The sequence below is a fragment of the Gambusia affinis genome, linkage group LG05 (genome assembly GCF_019740435.1).
Source record: "Gambusia affinis linkage group LG05, SWU_Gaff_1.0, whole genome shotgun sequence".
NCBI classification, from domain to species: Eukaryota; Metazoa; Chordata; class Actinopteri; order Cyprinodontiformes; family Poeciliidae; genus Gambusia; species Gambusia affinis.
In genome coordinates, this window is record NC_057872.1 from 25,891,794 (window position 1) to 25,917,968 (window position 26,175).

The 26,175-nt window shown below is 36.4% G+C and overlaps 1 protein-coding gene across 1 annotated transcript in view; it reads right to left on the reverse strand.

Annotated features, from left to right (window-relative positions):
- Nucleotides 1–11,022: 11,022 nt before the first annotated feature.
- The window catches only part of fhl3a (four and a half LIM domains 3a), a 50,262-nt gene continuing 35,109 nt past the window's right edge, over nucleotides 11,023–26,175 (reverse strand). The window contains exons 2-6 of the mRNA XM_044118071.1: nucleotides 18,778–18,905; nucleotides 17,562–17,736; nucleotides 14,947–15,116; nucleotides 14,642–14,828; nucleotides 11,023–13,839 (exon numbers count right to left, since the gene is read on the reverse strand). Coding sequence (XP_043974006.1) covers nucleotides 13,688–13,839; nucleotides 14,642–14,828; nucleotides 14,947–15,116; nucleotides 17,562–17,736; nucleotides 18,778–18,888 — 795 coding nt within the window. The 5' untranslated portion in view covers nucleotides 18,889–18,905 and the 3' untranslated portion in view covers nucleotides 11,023–13,687. The remainder of the gene's footprint in view (nucleotides 13,840–14,641; nucleotides 14,829–14,946; nucleotides 15,117–17,561; nucleotides 17,737–18,777; nucleotides 18,906–26,175) is intronic.

Consider the following 26,175-nt stretch of genomic DNA (forward strand, 5'->3'; position numbering starts at 1 on the left):
AGAGACAGAAATAAAACCTAATGGTGTGTCATGGCCAGATGGGAGGGGGTGTACCACGTATTGGGCCCACAACAAAACAGCCGTTTCTCATTACCCAAAGGGAAGGCAGGGAAAATGGCAAAGCATACACCGTAAATTACACATTCATCGCTCTTCCTGACCATAAATTTTTGCCTTGGCTGCACTGGACGGAGCTCTCTCACCTCCCACTCTCACTCTCTGTAGTTTCTGGTCTCTTGTTCGCCACTCCACAGTTTTCCAAGCAAAACGTTTTGGTAAATCCTTGGAATATCTGGGTGCCATTAATTTACCAAGGCCGCAGATGCATGAAGGATTTGTCCAATTCTCTTCAAGTCCTGGTTTGTCCATAGAAATAGTTTTATGGCCATCTTAGGTCAACAGGTTCTTGTCCTTATTTACCTCTAACAACTGTGTTGAAAGATCGATTTTTTAAAAAAAATCTCCATGTTCTGTCCAAATCTAGCTAAAATCTTACAAAGTAAATATGGAAGTAACTCTTCCATATTTTGTTCCATTTCAACCACAAAGCTTAACACACAAGGTAGTGTTTAAACAGTAACATTTGATCTAAACCAGAGATTCAAAACATGGGGGCAGGCCAAGAAAGGCGATCTGGGTTTTTATAAGTGAGACAAACATAATGTTTTGCAGTTATAGAAAAATAATTGTAGACTAAGCCCAGAGTAATGTTGAATATCTACTTCAAATATTTGTTACTTCAAAGCCGGATTATTGTTTAATATGGAAAATCCTAAAAAGTCACTTAAAAACCTTGAACTTATCCTAAATGTTACTGTAAGAGTTTTGATGAAAGATTTCTCTCATTTTAGATTCATTTCAATGGCTCCCTGACAAATCCACAGTATAATTTTAAATCTTCCTTCCTGCGTGTTAAAAATCAAGCTTTACCATTCAACATTAGTCTGATCAATCAATATGTTCCCGACGGAGCACTTCTCACTTACTGGTGGCTCCTAAGATAAGAATATGGGGAAAACGCTTTCATCTATCTGCTTTGTGTCCTTTAAACAGCTCATAGTTTTAGTCCTTGTGGAAGACAAACTGTCTACTTTAAAATTGCAGCATTAAACCATCCTTTGTGATAAAGCTTATAGATAAAGTGGCTTAAATTATCATAAGCTATCTTTGAAGTTATGATGCTATAGGGCTGTGAAAGAGAACATGCTGACCACTTTTCCTTACTCTGATACTTTGTCCTACTCTCAAATTATGCAGTTTTTGAAGCCGTTGCTGATAATAACTTTGTGTACTGTTTCTTCTTTCCATAAAAATAAAAATTATAATTAATTTTCCTACACACAGACATTGATCAGACATTTGGTGTGTTTATCAGTGACACAATTCTGGAGGGGGTATTGACTGAGCTATGCCCCCCCTCCATAAATTCAACCAAAAGTTCATGGTCTCTCTTTATAGATGATACACCTTGCTCAGTCTTACTGTGTTTATGCCTCTCTCTCCTCTAGTCAAAGCATTTGACATGATGCCACCTGTCAACTATTCTTAGGGGTTTTTTCAGTAACTGACCACTCAGCAGTCACAATTTGTCCCAAAGTAAATGCCCCTTATCTAGAGATACTGAACCTCCATCAACATTGCTGGGGGTTTGTCATTGCTAACGCTGTGTGGTCATAGAGATTTTAGGAAATCATGGTTCAAAATTGTCAGTAGGGGACATACAATTTATTACATTTCCAAAACCCAAATGGAGTCTGGAATAATACAAGAAATAAATCAAGGTATGTGTGATAGCTCATCTGATGGTGAGGTTAACTGGTTGAAACCTATGTGCACCATAGATATTTCAAAACTCTAGGTGGCTGTGTCAATGAGTGTTGAAAAATGCTGCCTGTGTAACAAAAAAAAAAATACTTTAGAGTGTTCTTTATGAATTTCTTGTTATTAGTGAAAATGTTATGTATTTTTGGTCTTCTAAATTAATTTGGAAAAGCCACATAGTTTGATTTATACTGCCCCCTTTTGGATATAATCAGCATCACAAGAGGACCGTCTTCGACTGATGAAGAATGTCCAAATGTTTGTGTAGATTTGGATAGAAAGCACTACTTTATGGCTTAAAGATAGCAATCTCTGCTATAGTGAAGCATAAATATTACTGATTAAATACTTGGCTGTTTTTATTGAAACAAATATCTGCCTTTAATGCATCCAAATAGATCTTGCTTTGGATGATTGTAAAACTTTTGTCAAAAAACATGGGTGATAACAGATGTTCAGTGCAACGTTGGGTCACTTTTTTGAACTGTAGGAGAAAGAAAGACCAAAAACATGTTTTAGTTTAATGATAACCATGAACATAGAAAAAAAAGATGCAATTATCATGATTCAGGGATTTGCTAAAGGTCCAGTTGCAGTGAGGACTGAAGACAGCACTGGCTGGTGGAAGGATCCATTAGGAGCTGAAAAGAACAGTGAATAAAGAAAGGAGTGATTGCATTATATGAATCAGGTGGGTTATTAAATGAGGCAGTCTTGTATTTTGGAAAGACACAGAAAGATATACAGCATAAAATACATGGGGAAAAAGGTTTCTAGACAAACTTTAAAATAAAATAGGAACTATGAGGGAAAAAAGCCTCGTATTACCACTCACATCTAAACAGAAACAGATTTAAATACAAAACAGATGTACTAGGAAGAAGTAAATACAGAACACCAAACCAGTCACAAAATTAATCCTAATATAATATTAAACTAACAAGAATCCCAGCACAAACAGGAAAAAGAATATTTTCTTAGAAAATAATATGCTTGATGGGTAAAAGGAGTAAATATTTCATGCTGAGAAATTATTTCTGAAACTTCATCCAACCAGCGCTCTCATTGTTCATAATTAGTTTGTGTTAGGTTGTTGCTCATTTCAAGCAGTCAAAGGAAAAGTAGTTGGGATTCTTCCTAGACAGGTAGCCACTTTTTCAGGCACCCATCTAATAAATGAGACACGCAACCAGTCACATAATGTACACACACTTAAGGACAAGTAGAGGGAGTGACTGACCTGACATCAATTTATTGGGACCATGGTGAAGAACACCTCAAAAAAACCTGCAGACAGAATTGAATTGACTGGAATTGAAACAAGCCACGCACCTTTTCATTTTTCAACTTCTTTAACATATTAGTTTTGATCAGTTTAGAATATTATTGCAATAAAATAAATGTCCACCAGAAGGCTCTATTGGGACATAAATGATCTTGTCACCTTGCAACATCCCAAGTCTCCAAAATCTTAAGAAAACCTTGTATTTCTAAAACAATTTTTAAATGAATTATTATTATTAACATCTGAAGGAAGACTGGGCAGAAAGATTAGGTTTAACAGGAAATACCAGTCTGTTTTATTTAAGGTACAATGTATTTTAGTACAATCATGGTGAAAAACATCTATTAAGTAATTCTTTTTCTTCCTATAATATTTAAAGTGATCAAAATGTAAATGCTTTACAAGGATATTTTTTCCCCTCAGTGTAATGTGACAATTACTTTCCTCTGATGGCTTGACTGTTGTCATTGATGTGTGACTTTACACATTCCTTATCAGTCTGTCACAAGCTTTTTTTTTTTTGCAATAACGTCATTAAGCACTTGCAGTTTTACTGAGAACATTAAATCTTTCCTTACACTAACCTGCAAAATTCTCACAACTTTAAGAAACATCTCATTTAAAATCTTATGTGTTGTCTTAACTTTTTTTTCCAAAATATTGTTTGTAATTATGTATAGCTAAAAATATATTTAATACCTCATGTCTATTTGCAGTTTTGTTAGCACATGCAGAAAAAAAGGTGTGTTTTTTTTGTCATATGAACCAGATGACCACTTCATAATAATTTTGAGGCTATCGCTGTCTTTCAGCTAAATTCATCAGACACTGAAATACAGCTGATCATTGGCAACCATTCTTCAAACATTTTGCATACCAAACATTTTATCTCCAAAGCAACTGCTCTAAGCAAGCAGCCCAACTGGCAGGAGTGAGCAATTTCATGGGAATATAAATGGAAAGTCATTTTGAAATAAATTTAAAAAAAGATGGCCTCATCAAATTTCTATTTTATTTATGGACTGATGCTATTTCTACTGAAGAAGAAGCTTTTCTGTCAACAGTCTTGGTTGATTTGATTCATATTTCACCATTTTGTCATCTGGCCTTAAACCAACAAGCATTAAACCATGAAACAGTTAGTTTTATATTCTTTATATTGGAGTGCAGACTAGAGTTTGTTTCCCTCTGCTGGAAACATGCATTTCTATTGTCATGTTGAAAAGCAAGCTCATTAAAAATTTCAAAAGTAGCCACACAGTCTTGCCAAAATATTCATACCCCTTGAACTTTTTCCACATTTGGTCACTGTTAGAATGGCCCTTAGCAGCTGGATTCAGTAGCAACCTTGAGGCAGAGAAACAGTGCAATCCCACTGGGTGTTTATTCACCAACATTTAACAAACAGACAACCCTGCTTCACAATGGCCCAAGGTCTCAGCAGCAACAACTCTCAATGCGGACAAGATGCAGCGTTTTATAGTTTCATAGTTGACTGCTCCAATTAACAAACCTACCCAGAAGCAGGGTAAAAGAAAAATACATACTCAAATCAATTTAAGCACCTCTAAAAACACATTCCCAAAAATATAAATCCAACATTAAACTCCAAAAGTGCTTAGTTCTATGGCCTCTTCCGGAACCTTCAAAAAGGTGCTCAAGCCCCCAGGGAATCTTTGCCTGAACGTCCTGCAGAGGAAGACACAGAGATAAGCCACATCTACAAAGCCTTCAAACATTTCAGTGTATTTCAAACAGTCACAATACTTATATTATCCATTTTTTTGTTTTATTTTAACAGGACACCACTAGTTCCAGCTGAGAAGACTGCATAAAAACACATAATCAATAAAATACCTCAATCTGTTTGTACCTGTTTCTTTTATCATTCAACACACATTTTAAGTGTTTTCCAGCCAACCTTCAATTACAGCCACATTAAAAAATTAGACTTTGATGTTTTAATTCTGTTTTAAATAGCAAAACCAAAAAACGCAAAAGAACATCTGCCTTTATTTATCACTCTTTGCTGCAGTTGCAAGTTAGCTTTTTTACTACAGTGTACATTTTGGGACATCCTCAGATCCCAGGAGAACATTCTCACGCATTAAAACAAAAGGCTTCAGACGTCAGACCATAGACCAAAGACCATCAGTATGTTGTTTACACCTTATAGCTCAAGCTCAAGTCAAATTGGTTGGAGAGTTTCTGTAAACTTCAGTTTTCAAGACTTGTTTTATATTTCCGTGGGGTAGGTCATGCATATGCTTTGATCTAAACTACTCTCTTCTATTGTAGCTCTGGCTTAGAGCTTAGGGTTGTGTTTTTTTTTTTATTATTATTATTTTTTCTGTTGAAAAGTCTGCCTCTCTCCCAGTCAAACCTTTATATCCATAATCCTCTATATATAAATAAATCCAGCTGGTTGCATTGGATTTTAATTGGGGTTGTTGTAATAAAGACACTGAAATAAAGCTGTGCATCACACTTTCAACAGAAATAACTATGACATATATTGAAAAATGCAGTTATGATGTAATAAAATGTAAAAAAAAAAAAAAAGACTTCAAATAGTGTGAATAATTTTCCAAGGCATTGAATATCCCTTCAGCTGCTCCTGTGTGATGAGGCTTCAAGCTCCCATGATTTGGAATTGAAGGAGTTTCTTTACAGACGCTATTAGAAATGTTACAATTAAATAAATATATATTCCCTCAGTTTCAACCAAAATTATAAAGGTAACCCAAACATTAAGTCTACCAATACAGAGTCCTGTCTTCACTTGAACCAGGGTAAATATTTTACAACTCAAAACACATTTAGGTATTACATTTCTTCTGGTTTTCAACAAACCAAACACAGACCAGTACAAGTCTTAAAACCAAAGTCAGACAATAGACTTGTTTTGCCCTGAAGATGCTCGTGTCTAAAGATCCCTAAAAGAATTTATCACATTCCTTTGGTTCCACATCAATATAGGGTTTTGGTTGCAAAACCGCATACAGCTCCACAAACGTGCAAAATGTACATGGAGAGAGTTAATGGCACCAACACAAACAGACTGTGTGTACTGACACATTTTGCAGCTAATGTGTGATTTGGAGTGTGGGTGTAAAATGCAAGTGAACAGAAGTGAAGTGTAAATGTGACATTTACTGCAAAATCAGTTACCATGAGGTAACAGATTAAAATACCTCTTTAGGTCGCGTTAAGGTTTTTCTATTTGCGTTTAAACATAATATGATTAACTATTAAACGAGTCACAGATATAACACTCTTCAAAGGTTTGTTTCAAAGGATGCTGTTTTATTGTCTTCATTAGTAGATCTACTGATTTTCTCTTGCTTAGATTCGGCCTTTTAGCTGTGCTATCATTCCTTGTACCGGACAATGATTGTGTTAATATGTGCTTTAAAAAAGGAAGAAATAAAAGTGAGGGATAAATGATAAAAATGTCTGTTTTATAATACTTTTTTTAGAAAATGAAGGGGAAGGAGTGAATGCATTTAACTCACATAAACATTCATCTGAAAATATTATCCTCTAAAGAGGAACAGAACCTAACAACTGAGGGATAAGAAAAGCTGAAGAAATATTGCTCAGAATCACACTTACATCTTGCAAGTAAAGTTTAAATTAAATCAAGAATTATGTACTACCTTCGTACATAATTTTCACATTTCTATACAATTTATGATGACAGTAAAAACATGCAGAGACCCGACAGCCACCAATGACAGAAGCTTGGGTCTGATCTGAGCAGCACACACATCCAGCCCTGAGCTCTGGAAAAACAAGGATTTGTTTTCTTGCTGAGAGCACTCATTACAACAATTTAAAGACCTTGCCACAAGCACAACTCCTTGACCTGGGCTGGGAGTGAATGAAAAGGACAAAAGCCAGGCCTAAACCACAGAGGCCATTTTCAAACCCTGTCAACATCACAGGAACCACATCAGCCCTGCATACAGATGTAGTTTTTGAAATTGCTGATGAACTTCTAAGAGTGTCAATTCCTCTGATGGTGTGTTCTAATACATGTTGTATATATATATATATATATATATATGATTATCTAAGCTGCCCATGATTTATACATTCTGTTCACCCCATCATGCAACACCTCAGCCTGCAAACATACAGTTAGCAAGACAATGAAAATGCTAAATTACCATCAAGAGTATAATATCGCTGACATTTTGGGTAAGCCAACGTCTACTGAGGTTTTAAACAACATACGTGGCTGCGGTGGACCGGAGCTCTTTGTTAAGTGGACACCAAACACAAAGTTGAAAAATACACAGGCCAGCAAAGAAAAGAAAGAAGAAATAAGGATGCAAAATCTGATTTTGTGCTTTATTGTTTGACACGTGGCAGTCTCTTTTCAAAAATCCTTCATTTTGTAATGTAAAATTTTATGCAATAGTTATATGACAAACTTGTGTTTGAGTGGTTTAATTCTAAATTGTTTTGACCCTCCTTGTCAACCAGGAGAGATTAATGCAGTCTATTATGAACTACTAAAGTTAAATTTCAATCGAGTGAAACCCTCAATCTATTTATGAAAAGAAAAAAATATGTAACAAAAATATTTTAAAACTGAAAGTAGGAATGCACCAATATGAACATATTACTTTTGGGAGAATAGAACCAACTAGAAACAGATGGCAACAAGATAAAAATAAATATTGGTTGTTCATATTGGCCAGTTTTATTTATCGGACCGATACCAATATGTAAAAAAAAAAAAAGACTAATATCATCCAATACCAAGGTAGGTGCCAATATATTGTGGATCCCTACCTGAAATATCATTAAGATCTCCTTAAAATTGAACAAACAGAAAAACTACACTCTCAACTAATCAAGTGTGGGTCGATATGATCTGTACCAGGGTTCTTGAAATCCAGGCTTCCAGAGCCAGTGTCATGCAACCTTTAGATGTTTCTCTCCTTCAACACACCTGAGTCAAATAATGAGGTCAATAGCAGGAGTCTGGAGAACATGACCGCATGCTGAGGAGGTCATTGCCATTTGATTCAGGTGTGCTGGATCACGAACACATCTAAAATTTTCAAGACACCGACCCTCAAAGCCTGGATTTGAAAACTCCTGAGCTATACAAATTACAGATTTGGTAAAATGGATACTGATTTGAGAAACCTTCTTCATGAAGCACTTGCCTGAAACTATTAGAAATATTTTGTTTGTAAAATCTTCTAATGAGTTGCATGTATTATCATAGCCCTTCTGCATAGGAGGAAACGATTAGTTCCTCTTTCATTTCAACAGGTCAGAAATACAAATAACTCCCACAAAGAGGCAAAGCACCCTGAACAATAAAGCTAAACAATGAGGAACGGCAGTAAAGTAGAGCAACAATGTTCTGGCATTTAACCGAACTAACTGGGTCCAGTAAATACTGTGGCAACCATCAACCAATAGACAGCAGATGAGTGCAAATTATTGGAGGGTGAGAAGATAGGAGTAAAACTGCCTGTAGTAAGAAGGGAGAAACTGAAAATTTTAGATGCTCTGAATAAAATATATTTAGTTTGTATCATATGCATGTTCTTGCAGAAAGAAGTAGACAAGCATTATTCAACACAGTCAATTATTGAACTAAACTGAGATAAGAGCAGAAATCTTTTCATGGAGGGTTTTATAAAGGTTTAATGCAATCTGATAACCATTAAAGTCTCAGCTAAAGAAACTTCTAAATGTTCCCTTATTATTCTAGAGACTCGGCTTTTTACTTGTCATTACAAGTGCAGTAAGTTAGTTTGGTTTATTAGTTACTTCTAATTGGAAATCCTTTTTCAAATACTGTCTGTAAATGTCATTAACAGTTGGTTGTGTTAGTAACTTATGCTCAATTTCAGAAATATATTATTGCTAGAGTTTTGCAATATATTGAATTACTGAGACAGTTCAGGTACTGATGGACGGAGGGACTGAGCAGTGAATTCAGAAGTGGTATTTATTTAGGGCTGGGCTTTTCACAGTCAGACAGACCAGGGTCAGAGCCAGGGAATCCAAATCCAGGGTCAGGCAGTTCCAGATCTCAGGGTCAGACAGAAGAAGGGTCAAAGGCCAGGAGGTCCAAAACCGGTGGAGCAGATCAGAATCTGGGACAGGAAGGGCAACTGGACAGAAGAGAAGAGACAGAGAGCTTAGTAACATGGTGATTCACTCTAGTATCTACAGCAGACCTGAAGGTGTTACCGCTAAGGGTTTCACAGCAATCTGACACCATGTAGGAGGAAGATATCCTCTTAAATGGCAGCAGCTGGAGATCAGGGTGATGATGATCAGGTGTGAGTGGTCACAGCTCAGCAGCAGCTGTGACAATTACAATCATCAGTAAAAATTTAATGTGTTGAAGATTACAATCACACCAGACAGGACAAACCACAATGAATGCACACACTCATGCCTGAAGACAATGTACAGAGGCCTGTAGATATAAGAGTCATGGTTTTTGACTCTGGGAGGAGTACTCAAATCTACAGATGCATGGCGAGAAAATTCCAAAATTCAGTAAGACCACAGACAAGAATTTGAACCCAAAATATGAGTTAACTGAAAATAATATTATCACAATACTTAGCAGTAAAATTGAGGTTGCGTTTTCCTATTGCTAAGCCCTAATCACAGCACTGGTAAAGAAATGAAACTCCTTTTTAACAAAAAAAAACAAAAACAAAAAAAAAACACACTGACATCACTTCCTGTTGAATTTGACTAAAATTGTTAGAGTCCAGGAAAAAAAACAAAAGAATTCACTTCACTTGATTGATGAATATACTGATGAATGTATACCATGGATTGGTTAATAAACTAATACAATTTTACTCAGTGATAACATCTTTGACAAATGTAAGATTATTAGCTCTTCCATTAGTAATTTTAATAAATAAACCTGATTATTAGACAATGTTTTCCCTTCTTATGTTTGCATCCTAAACAAGAGCCACACCACGGTGTGGTGGTTGCCAAAGCTGAATAAAACATAATTTTTGAATCACTTGATCAACTTACAGAAAATCTAGCAATAAAAAGATCAGATTTTAATTTTTCTTAGAAATAATTAACATGGAAAAAGAGATCCTCATTTAAGACCTATCATATGATCTTAATAATCAACGCCATAATTTGGCTCCGTTTAGAGCGTGTGTCCTGTCTGACACAGTTCATTTTCAGCCTCTGACCCTTCATGTTAGCCCATCATTTCCCCTCTTGTCCCTTCTTCTAATAAATCCAGAGGGGGCCGCGTGTTAGCTGACCCCGCTCCAGATGAAAGTGCAATGGAGTAACTCCAGATGTGAACATCCTCCCTCTCTGTCTCTCTCCTCTCTTTCTCCCACACTCATTTCTCTCTCTGTGTTCCACCATTGCCCTCCCCCACGCAGCTATGACTTTTCCATCTCCTTTTTTGGTGAAAAAATCTGAAACACAGGCAGGGAGGAGGACATTTCGCCAACAGCCGACAGGAGAGTGGATCTGGTGTATGTGCACTCCATCAAGGCAGGAAAACTGTCGACTCAGCATAAACAGGAGTGCATGCATGTCCAATCAGGGGCAAAATGTCACACATGCGTTTCTTTGCGTTATGTATTTTGTACTTGTGCATATGATTATCTTAAGTGTATTAATACACTCATATTTTGCTTCCTGTTAAACATGCATGTTTTCTCCAACACTTTCTCTCACACACACATTTTCAGACCACCTCGCTCCTTAGCTGGACTCACACACACTTTCTTTCCTAGAAAGACATTTTGAATACTCCAACGGGGTTTTCTTTGGCGTAGGCCTTAAACACGATTCACCAGAAAGCCATGCCGGCTTAGTCTAGCAATAGATCTTCAGCATAACCACAAAATCTAAAATTATAATGAAGCTGTAAACACAAATCAGTCAGTGTCACTTTATTTAATTGATCTTTAAAAATAGAAGCAACAATTTATCCACAACAATCACAAACTGATTTACAGTAAATTAAAAAAAGATTATCATTTTGATGGCATATTTTCCATCTTAAAACATGTATTGGCCAACTCTGACTCACCAGCATCAAAGCAGAAATAATCAAAACAAACACTATAATTATGCTGCTGTGAAAAAAGTATTTGCCTCATTACTGATTTCTATTTTTTTTTGTCACACTTGAAAGTTTGAAATTATCAAACAAATTTTAATGCCAGAGAAAGATTTCCAGAATAAAGATTTTAAAAAATCTAAATGATTTCATTTAGAAGGGATAAAAGTTTCTAAATGAAGCTTTTATCTGACTTTTTTGAGATTAAAGTCAGAAAGTCAGAATTCTGAGATTAAAGTCAGAATTCTGAGATTGAAGTCAGAAAGTCAGAATTCTGACTTTAATCTCACACCTATGTTAAAAATTATTAGCAGCCCCCCTTCAGTAATTATAAATCTATAATTAACAAAACTTTTGGAAAGGCTAGGTAAGATTTCACTAGCCACACCCAGCCTTATTTACTACTTGACCTGTACAAAGAATGAAAACACATAAATAGAACTTGTCTGACAACAGAAAGTAGGATTAAAAGAGCTCAAAATGCAAAATATAAAAGGCATTGTTGTCTGGCTTCCCATTATCCACAAATGGATAAAATAGGGAAAGGGGGAAATTGTTCTGAAAAGGGGCTGGATGACCAGAATAACACTAAACACCCATTGGTGACTCACCCAGAAGATCACAGGAGAGCCCAGCCTACATATAAAGTGAGTGGCTTCAATTGCCTAAGTTAAGGTCCTTGTTCATTATTTAACACTAAGAAAATTGTATCAATAGGAAAGTTTCAAGGTGAAATTCACTGGTGATCTCTCAGATCTCATCTGTAAAAACAGCATCTTCTTTCCCAAAACATTTAGGGAAATATTATGTGCATTCATGAGACAAAAATAGAACTTTTGGAGGATGTACATCCTGTTACATCTGGCATAACAATAACAACTTCTCAGAAAAGGAACAGTATGCAAGCAGTCATACATAGTGGTGGTAAAGTGACGATGAGGCTGCTTTGCTGCTTCATGACCTGGATGACCAGCATTAAGTGATGCAAGCATGAATTGTCTGGCCATCAGTTTGTGACTTTAAAAGCACACTTTGGTTATGCAGCAGAATGGTAATCTATACCATCCCAATATGAACGGCTGAAAAAGCAAACAAAGCAATAAGACAGTTTTGCAGTAGCCAAGTCAAAACTGTCAATTGAATTGAGATCCTGTGGAATTAACTTTAAAAAAATAAGTTTATACTGGAAAACCATCAAATGTTGCTGAAATAAAACAATTCTGCAAAGAAACTTTGGACAAAATTCCTTTTAAGACTCACTGCCTCTTATTGTGAATGCATGACGACAGCTGTTGCTTCTTTGTTAGAAACCCAGTTATTAAGTGTCCTTTTCACGGTGGACCAGTTATATGGAGTTTCAACCTCAATAAATAAAATTATGTCAAAACTGCCTTTTCTATCTTTCTCCAATATAGGAATTTTGTTTGATGACTTAAAATGTGTGACAAAAAAAAGCCAAACAGAAGAAATCGCTAAGAGTGCAAATAGTTTGTTGCAACAGAGTAATTTTTGACATACATGACTGTAACTAACAATAAAAAACCCCCAACAAATTAAGTAATGAGAGAAACAGTGGCAAATGAAGGCATGCAAACTTTTGCAATGCAAAACAGTTTTGCATTTTCTTTCAAAGTTAAACATACTGACTCTTTGTGAACAGGTAATAAAAATACACATTAAAATATATATAAAAAAGAAGGCTGAACAGAACATTTGTGTAAAATAAGATAGGCAGACAAGTGGCAAAAAGAGATCTGTTGCTTTTGCCATGTGTTTCAACTGTGTAATTATGTGCACATAACAGTAAATAATGAAAGCACAAAAGCACATCTTTTCCAAAGTGCAAATGAAATGTCCTGGAAACCAAAAGCTACCTACACCAACAAACCTTCTACATGTTTTTACTTTAAGTTTAAGGAAAAGTATGTCCAATATTTGGCCACTTTTTACAAAAAGTGTCACACCTCCTTCTGTGTCACTGTATACAGTAACTTGTTCAAAATGCATAAGGTAAGGCATAAGATAATAAAGCAATAAGAGAAAAAGCAACATTCAAAATGCATAGACCTGCAGTTATAAGAGCATTAAAATAGTAATATAGACTGCAGCCATTTTTATATTATATCAGTGTTCTGAGTCTTTTCTTTAGAGCCCTGAAGTAATATTAATTAAGACATTTTTTGGCAAAGTGGCAAGCATTTGCAGATTTTTATTTAAACACAAAATAGCATAGAAATAATGTTGGTAATAAGGCACTCAATCTTTAACTTTTGCTGACGCAAACAACATAGCAACATCACAATTTTGCACACTAACATAGCTTCTCTTATATGACATGGATATTGAGAAACTAATGTCTTTATGTTAAAACGACCTGAGGCAGAATATTTTTAGCCTGTTACCCTCCATGGTAAATCTGAGTTATTTAAAAAAGCTATTGAAGAACAAAAGGAATGGTGAGATCAAGTTAACTAAGTGCTTTATAGGTTGCTGTTGCAGTCACGGCACAGGATCTTGTCGCCATTAGGGAAAAAGCCAGCGCCCACAAGTGAGATGGAGCACTGGGAGCAGGTGAAGCACGGCTGATGCCACTGACGATCTTCAAATGAGATGTACTTTCCTCCTCCAAATCCTAGAACAAGAAGTCTGGGTTTAAGAGATTGCTGGCTAATCTTTTAAATAAGTTTAGTTGCACAAAGGTAGACTTGGTTGTAATGAAGTCTGAGCCAAATAAGAATTTTTATGTTTGAAAAGATCTAGAATGGGTTCTAATTTTTATTTTATTTGAACAACTGCTTCACAGTATATGTTAAGTACGGAAGAGGATTAGGGCCACCGAAAAAAAAGAAAAAAAATTCTGAGATTAAAGTCAGAAAGTCAGAATTCTGACTTTAATCTCAGAATTCTGACTTTAATCTCAGAATTTTTTTTCTTTTTTTTCGGTGGCCCTAATCCTCTTCCGTAGTTAAGTCCTGATGAAAGATGAGGAAAAAATTATGTGCTATCAGGAATCAAAATATAGATATAAAATCTCTTTATTTTTCAACTAAATAATTAGATAAAAAGGATCTTAGGATAATTCAGTCAAGATCAAACTATCTTGAAGAACAAGCTTTCACTGTAATTGCAGTAGTAGAAACTTTTAGCCTTGACCTTTGGAAATAATTCAAGTAGTTGTCCTGTGTCAAGGCCTGGTTAGTGTCATTTTTATTCTTATTTGTGCAACTTTATTTTCAATTTGTGCCACTAAAACACCTACATTTTCCCCATAAAGCTCAATCAAGGTTTTTCTCTTTGAGACTTTCTTAATTCATACAAAAAAGTTCTTCTAACCTACAGCACACCAACTGATAAAGCTTTGTTAAATACTAAGGGACTGTTTTTGACTTTCAGAAATGTACATAATTGAATGATGTAAAGTAATTTCATCTTGCCTGTAATTGGTTTGCTGCAGGCCTCACACTTCTTGGCGTACAAGCTGCCAAAGCACTTCAGGCAATAGGGGCTCTCATCTCTGGAGGTGAAGTGTTGACCCGCCAACTGCGTCTTACAGTTTGTGCACACAAAACACTCCTTATGCCACGGCTCATCCCTATAGGTCACACCACCTTTAGCCAGGGCCTTAACAAAACAAATGTGGGGTCATTTCTCACATGGGTTTCTGCAGCATAAAAGATTTTCCTCTGCCTTATATAATGGGAACCATGTTAAACCGTAGATATTTGACAGATTTACAGACCTTTTTACAGCGCGTGCAGCGGGGAGCAAACTTTTCCTCATAGCAGGGCACACAGTAGTGGTCGTCCTTGTCAGGAATGAAGGACTTGGAGCCAATCGGCTGTTCACAGCTGTGACAAATGAAGCAGCCCTCGTGCCATGTGGAGCCTGCATACTCCAATTTTCTTGTGCCTGCAAAAAAGGAGACCAACAGGAATAAAATATGACAGGGTGCTCACTTAAAATGGGAAATAAGATACCTGATAGCACAACAGCATATAAAAATCCTTATATTTCATATTCTGATTGAATATGAATACCACAGGCCCATGCTTTATATCTAAGGCAAGAAAGTGGCAGCAAGCTTTAAACAAACAAAAAAAAAGTAATACAGTTTTTCCCTCTGTTACGCAAATCAATTGATCTTCCTGTAAATCCCCTGGATGTTGAGTTTATTATGCTGTGATCCAGTGGTTTATGTGGGGCTGACATTTCCACAGATTGCTTACGTTTCAGTGCTTCAGACTTCTGTGCCGCACTGCCCCCTAATCAAAAACATGAAAATAACCTGGAAAAGTCTTTCCAGATTATAAACTCATGCAGGACTCACTATGGCTCAAGATGGACAACAAAGCTGTTTGATGTGCACAGCTAAAAACAAGGACCAGTGTGAAAGTCTAAAATCTAGACTTGTTTCACAACAACTGAAGAGTGTTCCTCAGAGGTGCAAAGGATGAAAATTATATACTCCTAGATCATTATGTATTTAAATGTATTTATTTATTTTAAAAAATAACACATGAAAACCTGTGCTGTAAATAGTTTCAAATTCCAAAATAAACTTGAGATACGTTTTTAGATGGTAGTGATCAGGGACGGAAACACAGGCTCTGTCTTTGTCAGAGGATTTGACTCCAGGATGAATAGAATATCACTGAAAATAGGAGCATTTAAATAATCAATCAAATAATCTTGTTAAAAGATTCTGCTAAGGACGATTTCACAACTTTCCTGTGAGTTTATTTATACTTTCATGTCAGCTGGAGGTGTGAATCTGCTTGTTGTACATTTGGGTCCTGGCTGGATATCAACTTGAGAACATTAACAGTGGGGAGCAAATTATGAAGTGATTTGGAGAAATTCAATTACTTTACTTACAATAGTAAAAACTATTTTCATGTAGTAAACATGTAGTTGTGATAGTTAAATGAGTTTGCGACCAACAATTCTGCACACAATATCTGAATACTGCAAGAATTAATTTTGTTTTTCTGAAGTAAAACAGAACAAGTCATAAATCAATATTCTGTGTTCATGTTTTTAGCAGGTTTGTACCCCATTTTGAAAACAATTATCAAATTAATGTAAAAGTTGACACCTTATAAAGCAATGATACTACAGCAGAAATTTGGGTCGTTCACACAACAACACCTTGAGAGTCTTAAACAAGAAGTAAGTAGCCTCTTCATTACCAAAGAGTTATTATTTTACCCTCATGTCTACTAAATAAGATGCATCTAATACCATGAAAAAAAGATGACAAATAAGGTAACTCTAGAACCTCAATAAACAGCTATTACCAGTATATAAAATATGTCTAACGATCAACAATCTTACTTCTATCTTTGGGTTTAAGACCAAAGAAAACATAAAATTTTAACAATGTCTGTTTCCTCTTTGAGTGAATCAGGAAAAGGAATTCACTGATCCACTGTCATCAAATTCATTAACATCACTTATTAATTTGGGAATACAATCCTGAACATGTTTGCCCTCTGATATAGACAGATGATCTTGATCTGGTCAACCCCTGGCTGGAGTGCTTTATTAGGAAATTATTTTCTTGATATGATTTTTTTCTTCCATTGTGGTTGCATGGAAAAAAAGGGTGTGTTTTTATTTTCATGTATTCAGTGAAATCTATGCCACAAATCTGGTGCAGACAGTAGGATGCAATGACTAAGAGTTTGACTGTTTTCTGAGGTATCTGTATTTTCCTATTAACGTTTTCATCATTGCTGGAAGAGTCTATATTTAGCATAAAATTTCAACAAAATTTTATAAGCAGTCTCTCTGAATTTGACCCACTTGAGCTTTTCTAAATAAACAGCAGTGGGATTGTTCTGGGCTCTGTAAGGTGCTGTATAGGTGCTGGCTAACTGACTTTATCTCCATTAGTACCGGTGGTAGGCTTCCATACCCAATAATTCAGTTTACAGACCACATGTGATGCAGAGAGACAAACTGTTACATTCATCCTTGGCTGTTGCTTACTTATTGTTTTTCCTGACCCTTTTTTCTGAATTTTCTTCCTCTTACCTCTCTGTTTGATCTAATATGTAACTACTTTCATTCAACACAGTTGGTTACCTCTCTTGTATTTTCTGAAATCATTTGCCTATTATCTTTTGAGTTTGCATACTACATGGTATTTAAGAGGAGGAACAATGAGGCTTTGTACAGGAGGAAAAATAAAAGTGTGGATTGTATAACAACTATTTCCATAGGTTCCCAAATCTTTTTTTAAGGGATTTATGGCTTTTTCATGTTTCCAAAAAATGACCAGATAATTTCATCGGATTTGTAACCCCCCGCCCAAAAAAAAAAAACAATTGCTAAATCTATTTTCACCTTCACCTGGCATGACGATCTTGTCACAGGCGACACATTTGGAGGAGAACTCATTACAGTAGCAGTCATTGCAGAGCAGCGCGTCATCCTGGCTGGTGAAGGGCTCATCTGCCAGCGAGCGGTCGCAGCGGAAACAACGGAAACAATGCTCGTGATAATGTCGGTCCTCATAGAAGAGCTCCTAGAAGCGGAAAAGGGAAGAGACAAAGAAGATAGTGGAAGTCATTTTTTACAGCTGTAAAATCTCCAGAGATATTAAGCCAGTGACTTGGGAATCAAACAGGCCAAATAAGGGAATGACAGGAAGACTTAAAGTAAACAGGCACCCATATTTACAACAGGAGCAGAGAGGAGTTTTAAAGTGACAACAAGATTTCTGGACAGCGAAACAAAGTGAACCTACAGTGCCTTACAAATGAAATGAAATCCTTGGAGATTTTCACATTTTCACACAAAATTTAATGGGTTTTTTTATTGGGATTTTCTACAACAGACCAACATTAATTACCACATAGATGGGAAAGGGGTTTACAAAAACAAATAAATTGTAAAAGTTGTGGTAAGAAAATTTGTCTTCAGCAACTCTTTACTCTTAAATGACATCCAGTCAAGCAAATGCCTTCAGAAGTCTCCTACCTCCTGCCTGCAGTACCTTCCTGCAACTGAAACTCAGTTCAAGTACAGCTGTTCTGTGAGAGTCTCAGAGATTTATTAGAGAACATTAGTGCACAAACAGTACCATGAAAACCAACAAACACAACAAGCAGGCCAGGGAGAAAGTTGCAAAGTAGGTTAAAGCAGTTAAGTTAAAAAAAAAAAACCTATTTCCCAAACACTCTGGACATTTTAGAGCACTGTTCAGACCATAATCTGGAAACGAAGGGATTAAGCTACAGCTGGATCTGAACCCAAATTGACAGGCTGGGCAAAGCAAGCACTTATCACAATAGTATTCAAGAGAGATTAATAGCTCAGGTAGGAGATGAGTCAACAACTCAACAAACCTGATCTTTATCACAGAGTGGCAAGAAGAAAGCAATTGTTAATAGAAGTACATAAGAACTCCTGTTTGCAGTTTTTGAAGCCATATAAGGGACACAGCAAAAACATTTACATGAGGATTTTCCTACATCCTTTATCATGTGCATTTTTTTCATTTTTTAAATTTGGAGTTGTAGTACTGCTATATACACATCTGGTGACGTCAGCATGGAAGCCTTACCCTTGCATCATGGCCAATTAGCTCTTTGCATTCATCACAGGTGTTGGAAAACAGACTGTCGTAACAGGGGATGCAGTATGGGTTGTCATCAGATTGTAATCGGTCAGCCATTGTAGTTTTCTGAAAACCTGCAACCCAGAAAGAGGAAGGTCAGGACAACAGTGTTTAAAAAATAAATAAATAAATGAAAGAAAAAAAGTAAATATATCAGAAAGATGCAGCGATGAGGATGAGAAAATGTGGAAGTAATGGAGGGAGAGTCACACCATCAGCAGTAGCAGATGCTAGAGCAAACATAATTGGCTGTTCTCAGCTTAGACGAAACCCTGACCAAAAATGGAACCTAATGAAAATAAATAATAACTATCTGCTGCTAGAACTATAGAAAGGACAAAAAGCTGTTGCAGTCTTATCTTATATAAAACACACAATACATAATACACACCTATGAATATATATAAATTATTAATGTTGTTTGACTGTCTGTGTGTTTTTGTAAATTAGGTGTTGAATGACATAGGTAAGAATCTCTAGCTCAATACTTCATGTGGTTTTACATATCTATGCCTGTAGGGAAGCACACATAAACCTGACTTCTTGATTCAGTAGAGTACTTGATTAGTTATAGCCCTAATATAAATACCAAGATCCCTGAACAAATAGCTCCTTTTCGGAATAAAGGTAAAACTACATAATTCCCATAGATTTAGGGGGTGCATAATCTACCATCCTTGTTGGCCCCCTGACCATGACTGAGCACACAACAAAGTCAAAGAATAACATTATGAGAGTATTACGGCAACAATATCAGGTTGCCTAAGCGTTACGACATGGCTGGAGGGCAGCCCGGTGATAAGTGATCCGGTCCTCTGGCAGAGAACACGGCTGGATATCCATTCCCACCACCCAGGAATAATAATCAACACTGATATAGCAATCAATCAAACTTCAAACCAGACTCGTGCTGCCCATCTTACACACTCAAGTGTAATACACACACAAAAGCCCACCGAGGGCATGTAAACACACTCCCACACAAAAACCCACAGTGACATAGGAGAAAGGGAAAAAGAACAAAATGAGACAAATTACACACAATCCATCATCAAACAGAGAATCAAGTTTCTGTATGAACCCTCTGCAAGACAAAGGTTCCTAATGAGTAGGGGTGAGAGAGTCATGAGCCAACAGAGTTTACCTGCTCTCAGCTCCTACATGAAGCCCTTTGACAGGCTTTTTACTGTAGAATGACACATCTTTCCCCAAGGTACTTTCACCCCTTTCAGTGACCTTAAAACATTAATTATAAACTCTAAACTCACGACAGCCCTTCAGCCCAGTGTTTATAGCACTGTAGCTCACATTACTACAGCAACATCTCTAAGTGTACTCAGAGACTTGGCTAAATACATCACAAATATCTAATCACTCATGTTACAATATCCATCTGGAGGTTATGGCTAAATATCTAAGAACAGCTGTGGTTGGTCTGTGAAATGTAACATTAAGGCAATGAACTTGTCTGCATATATTCAACATCCGCTGAATTTCACAAGTCCATCCATCCCTAAATTCCAGCAATGTTGCAACGATAAGCCCACATCAAAATTACAAAGAGATTAGATCAACAAGGTATATACCTAAAAAGGAGAACTCGGATCATGTTGTAATCAGCAGCGCCAGGTAAAAAAGGTACAGAATGTGCTGTCTGCGCCTGCCAGGTGAGCGAACGAGATGAGGCATGACTCACAACAACACAAAAGCAACAGTAATTTCCAAAGCAAATTGTACTGGTAAGATATTTATTGCCCTCTACGTAAATTGCATGCATAATTTACGTATCAGCACGCCAAGAATGCTGCAAGAGTGAGTTCAGAAACTGTTAAGTAGAGACAATTTTACATCCTAGTACAAGCTACTTGAAATACAGTACTGTGAAGAATAATTCTTCGTCTTGCTTTCTGTGTATGCTTTTTGGCCACACTTATCTGATCATAAAACTGATTTTAGTATTAGACAGAATTGGATAGGCTGTACTGAAATTTTTTGTTGTGCTTCCGTACAATACCAATCAAAGCATTCTGACAAAAATTACCAGAGTAAAACAGTTTTCAAAAGATAATTGAAATTACTGAACCCTTATACAAAATATTGTGTTCCTATATGAAAATACAATGCTCCCCTGCTCCTTGTTAAATCCTGAATTAACTGTGATTAACTACATTTTTGTAGTTTAATTGGACAAGCAATACCCATGTCTGACTACTGTCTGACTACTGTCTGACTACCACCCATAGAACTAAGAAACCAGTTAAAAAGAAGATTTTTCATGACACGGATTAAGTCTTAAGCAACAAATCATGTTCCAACTTCTTTCTGTTACATCATACCCAATGTAAAACAGCATTTCAGTAAAAGAAAACACAGTACTGGCAGTCAAACAGCTTGGTGGTATGTCATCCTGTGGAAATGCTTCAGGAATGAAAAATTTGTGAAAAAAATTTACTTTGTAAAAAATCCTGATGAATAATGTCTATTCTGGTAATGAGGGCTTAATATGTATTGGCACATAGTCTGAATTTATAGCACAATCAAGTAACATTGTCACTATAAGGTGTTATGAAAATGTTTTATATTTCAAACTTAACTTGACTTGACTTTGCATCATAGCCATATCTGATTCCTTGAAATTGGCCTATGACTTTTTAAGAGCCTCCAATCTTCTCCAACACTCTCCCTTCATCATATTATCACAACAATGCTTCTTCCTGACATCCATTGATGCCAACTGTTCTTCAGAGCTTAACAGACATGCATTTCCATCACGTTTGCTTGTTGCCGTTGCCGCTAGTCTGGTGGAGCTGTGTGGGGGACGGGTGAAAACGTGGCTGGGGATTTCAAGAGTAACGTAAACAACTACTTTTCACCATTGCAATTATTTGCTAGCAGTTGGTGGTACAACTATTTTTGAGGGTTAGGGAGACTTTGATTGCATAAGACCAGCCTAAAGTGAAAGATTTTTATACCCCACAAAAAATCTAATTATTACTCAAAAAAAAAAAAGTATTGTATTGTCTTTGATTTAAAAATTAGCTTGATGATCAAAAACATTTAAAGGTCACAAAAATGTGTAAAAACGATAGAAATCAGCAAGGGGCAAATACCCATAGGACAAAAAATTACAATTTCCTCTCATGCTTTGTGTTCTCAAAAAAAAAAAAAGATCTGAGGGAGATCTAGTCATTTGGTACAACAGTTAAGACTGAACAACTGTGAAAAAAGACAAGAAAGCCTTGAAAACCTACACTACCCCATAAAGAAGAGTAAATGCTTGTTTTTTTCTGGCAGATCTTCTCATCTTTTGTCTGCCGATTTGCTTCCAGTATCAGTGTTTGACAAGCCAAAGTAAGGCCTGTAATGAACTTCTGATGACACGGTCTCACAGAGAGGGGCATGACGTCAACCCACTGACCCCAGGGGTGACGGACAAAGATGTGAGTGCATGCAAATGTTGCTGACCCAAAAGAGAAGAGGTTCCAGACGTGAGGCTGTGTTTCTCACAGTGCTGTTTACAGTCTCTACTCTGGTTGTTCCCAGCAGAGGTCCATCTCCTTGATTTCCAGTGCTCACAGACTAAGAACCTTACTAATAATTCTCCAAAATACCAGAGCTATGACTGATTTTAGGCCCCTGGGAAACTTGTGGGTTTTTTCAAGGAAATCATTATTGTACCAACACAGAACAAAGAGTCACGTTTATTGTCCTGAGCTATTTTTGGTATTTTTCAACCTTCCTAAGATTATACAATGGTATGCCTTATTACAGTCAGCCTGTGTTAGTATTGCGGATGATCTTAGTACCTTTGTACCTTTAAAAGGCCTCAAATATATTTTTTACCTTTTTAGGAAAAATTTCTACTTTTTCCTGAAATGACATCAGAAAGCAAATTATGTATTACAAAAAATATAATTATTCAGACATAGAGATTCAAGACGTTACAGAATCAACGTAACATGTAATATGGTTACTACCAGTCCGAGCTGTTTACTATAACAGACGACAACTAACGTAACTTTTCATATTCTCATAGAGAACTGCAGTTATTGTATTTAAATGGAGGTAGGACAAAAATGTAAAGCATGAATAATAAACACGAATGTATCTGGTAAGGTATTTCTGTTCAGGGTTAAATTACTGTTAAACTGTTTCACATCTTGCCATTATGTTGGCATTGTTAAAAAAAGGTGTTTCACGTAGTGCTGAGCAATATACCAATGAAAAAAGAAAAAATCAGATAATTATAAAAGAAAAACAAAGATGAACGAAAGACAAACAATTTTTTAGCCTATCATGCAGAGTGGATCTCTTCTCCATTAAAATGTGGAGAAGAGATTGCAGCCAGTAATGTGGTCTTAGGGACAAAGGTGAACAGAAAATGGATGGAAGGAATGGATGGATGGATAATTTCCTAATAATGTGGCATTTGACAAGCAACTAAATTATTTAAAATAAATTTTTATCAATGCAAACATTTTAATCTAAGCACAAAGGGACAAAAATGTTGCCTATTTAGGCATATGTGATCTAGCACAAATATCACTTACAAACAGCCTGCTGGATTCTTAGCTTGTTGTTACACATGTGGATATGAGATAAGGCAAGAATGTGAAGGTTGCATTCTGCTAGCCATCACAATACTCCCTGATTGGCAGAAAAAGGTCATATTCAGGGACAACTGTGAGACACCACAGAACAGACTGATGCATCCAAACCAACATCAAAGCTGTCCCTGAGAAACAGTCATGGACGGCTACTGGAGAGCTAGCTTGCACCAAGCTCAGTTCTTTCCCACAGGCCAGAAATCCGCAGCTCAAACTTTGCTTACTAGCTGCCTAATTCTAAATGAAAAGCCTTAGGAGCTTGATAGAAATAAGACTCCCAGCTTCCCATTTTTCTGCCATCCACTAGTGGAAAAATAAGCTAGACAAAGCTTGACATCCATCCATATGAGCATAGTCACAGAGAGAGCTTATCTTACCTGGGCCAGCTCATTTCTCAGTGTGATAGTAGATGCTCTGATCTGTTACATGTGCACAACTTTTCTGCCCAACCATCCTGATGAAAACAGAAATACTCCTGCGGTGATGAGTTTCTTCTCGTCCCATGATGATGTCATTCACAATTAACTCAATTATACAAACATCCTGCAAGGAGGTTGCCATAAATATTACTTTCAAACTTTTTCTACATTTCAATTCAGCCTGTCATGAAGATTAATATATTCATTGACAGGAATTCACATTCATTATTTATATATGACATTTGGGAAACTAAGTGGTTTATTATAAATGACCTTTTAATTATGAAACAGTCTGATGATGGATGTTTTTTTTCAACCATCTGGATTTATTTTAAGGTTTGTTTAATATGTAACGACAGTACTGAAAAGTAGAATTTTCCATTCTAGCTGACTGGTAATGATTTTACTCTGAGTTGGGAGTGATCTCTTGAAATATAGGTGTAGCCCCTGGTTAAAAACCATGCACTTAAGGCCTTTAATATTTACAAAATATTTACCAGGTTGGTTTTATGCAAGAAAAAAAAAGCATAAGTGAGAAATGTGTATTATTGTTTTTGTACATTTTATTATATACATAAGGGAAGATGTTACTGTAGTAACATGAGTAGTGATAGAAAAAACAGAAAGCCAAAACTTTTCTGTAGATGACTTGTGTAGTTACATAAGTGTATTGTTGTTTGATTAACAATCCAATTTGTGTAAAGACTGTATTGAGTATCCTATCTATGAAAGTAGTTTAGGTTAACGAGGGACAAGTGAACTCAGCAGAGAAAAAAAAAGCTACTGGAACAATGGGATTATGGGAAGAAGAAGAGAAAAGAACGCGGGAGAGGGAAGTAGGAAGAAGCTAATGGAGACCGCTGCTAATGTTTGCAGAGGTTGAGGTGGAAGAAGGAACTGGATTTTTCGGACGTGTTTTGAACAAGTAATCCTGCACACGGTGTGTGGGATATCTGCCCAAGTACTCTACAGTAAAAAGCACGGAGGAAAACTGCGGCTGATTCGAAGTGGCGAGAGGAACATGGCGATCCTGATTTCAGTGCGACAGAGGAGTAGTCCTGCAACTTGGGTGGCGGAGTTCTGAAAGAAATTGGACTCGCGAAGCATCCTTGACGAGGAGGACGTCGGCTGAGCGAGCAGGTTTGATTTGGTTTGTTGACGGGGAGAAGAGGATTGTCGTAGCGACATCGCACCCTAGCTTCATCAGGCCTGCAATGAAAACTTGAACCGGTACCGGACAGAGTGTGTGTGTGTGTGTGTGTGTGTGTGTGTCTGCACAGGTGAATTAACAGGACATTTCGCCTGTATACACGCAACACTAACGGGACATTTTGAATTAGTGGGACAGTGCCGATGTCCTCATAATTCTTGCAACATAAAAATGATTGGAGGGGGTTTGAATGGATGCCAAAGGGTTAAATTCCAAAAATCAGGCAAAGTCCCAATAATTCACAATTACATGACATTTGTGTATAACCTGTGTATCGATTTTGCGCCCCCGGTGGTAACTTTAGGTACTGCACTTGCTCATGAATAATTCACACATGTGTATATTTTTAGACATGCCGATTGGCCAGCATATGGGAGTCCCTGTAATGAAGGTTTTTGCGAGGAAAATGTGTGTTAAATAACAATTCTTCTAAAAATATGCTATTTTATTGAATGAAAATCTGGCTAAATTAAAACAGTGATCATTTCAGATGTACTAAATCAGTAGCTGGCTGTTGGGTGATTCATTTCAATAAAGTTAATCTTTAACCTATGGTTTTATAGTATACTGAAGGAGATAAGAGGATTAATAATATTGTGACTAAAATGTCAGTGGCCTAATGATATGATATTACTGACCATAACATATTTTTGGATTGTAAATTAAATATTGAATGATTCAAAGATAGCTGTTAATAAATATTGGGAGATTGAAAGATAATTATCACATGCAAATGTAATAGTTTAGGTGTAGAGACAAACCTTACTCAACTAAATCCTAACCTACAGTGATGCAACTCACTGGATGTTGCAGATTTAATGAGAAAATATTAATTTTTCTAAAAAGAGACTTAGACTTGTAAGAGGTTATGTAAACATCTCTGAATAACACCATTATATCCATATATACAGTGAATCTGGAAAATATTCACAATGCTTCATTTTTTCCATGTTTGGCTATGTTATAACGTTTTTCCAAATTGTATTAATCCCTATCCTCAAGATTCATAAAACAAATGTCCTATTATGACACAATGTGTGAAAAAGTGTGCAATTTTTGCAAACTAACTAAAAACAGAATAACTTAGAAATTACATTTACATACATAA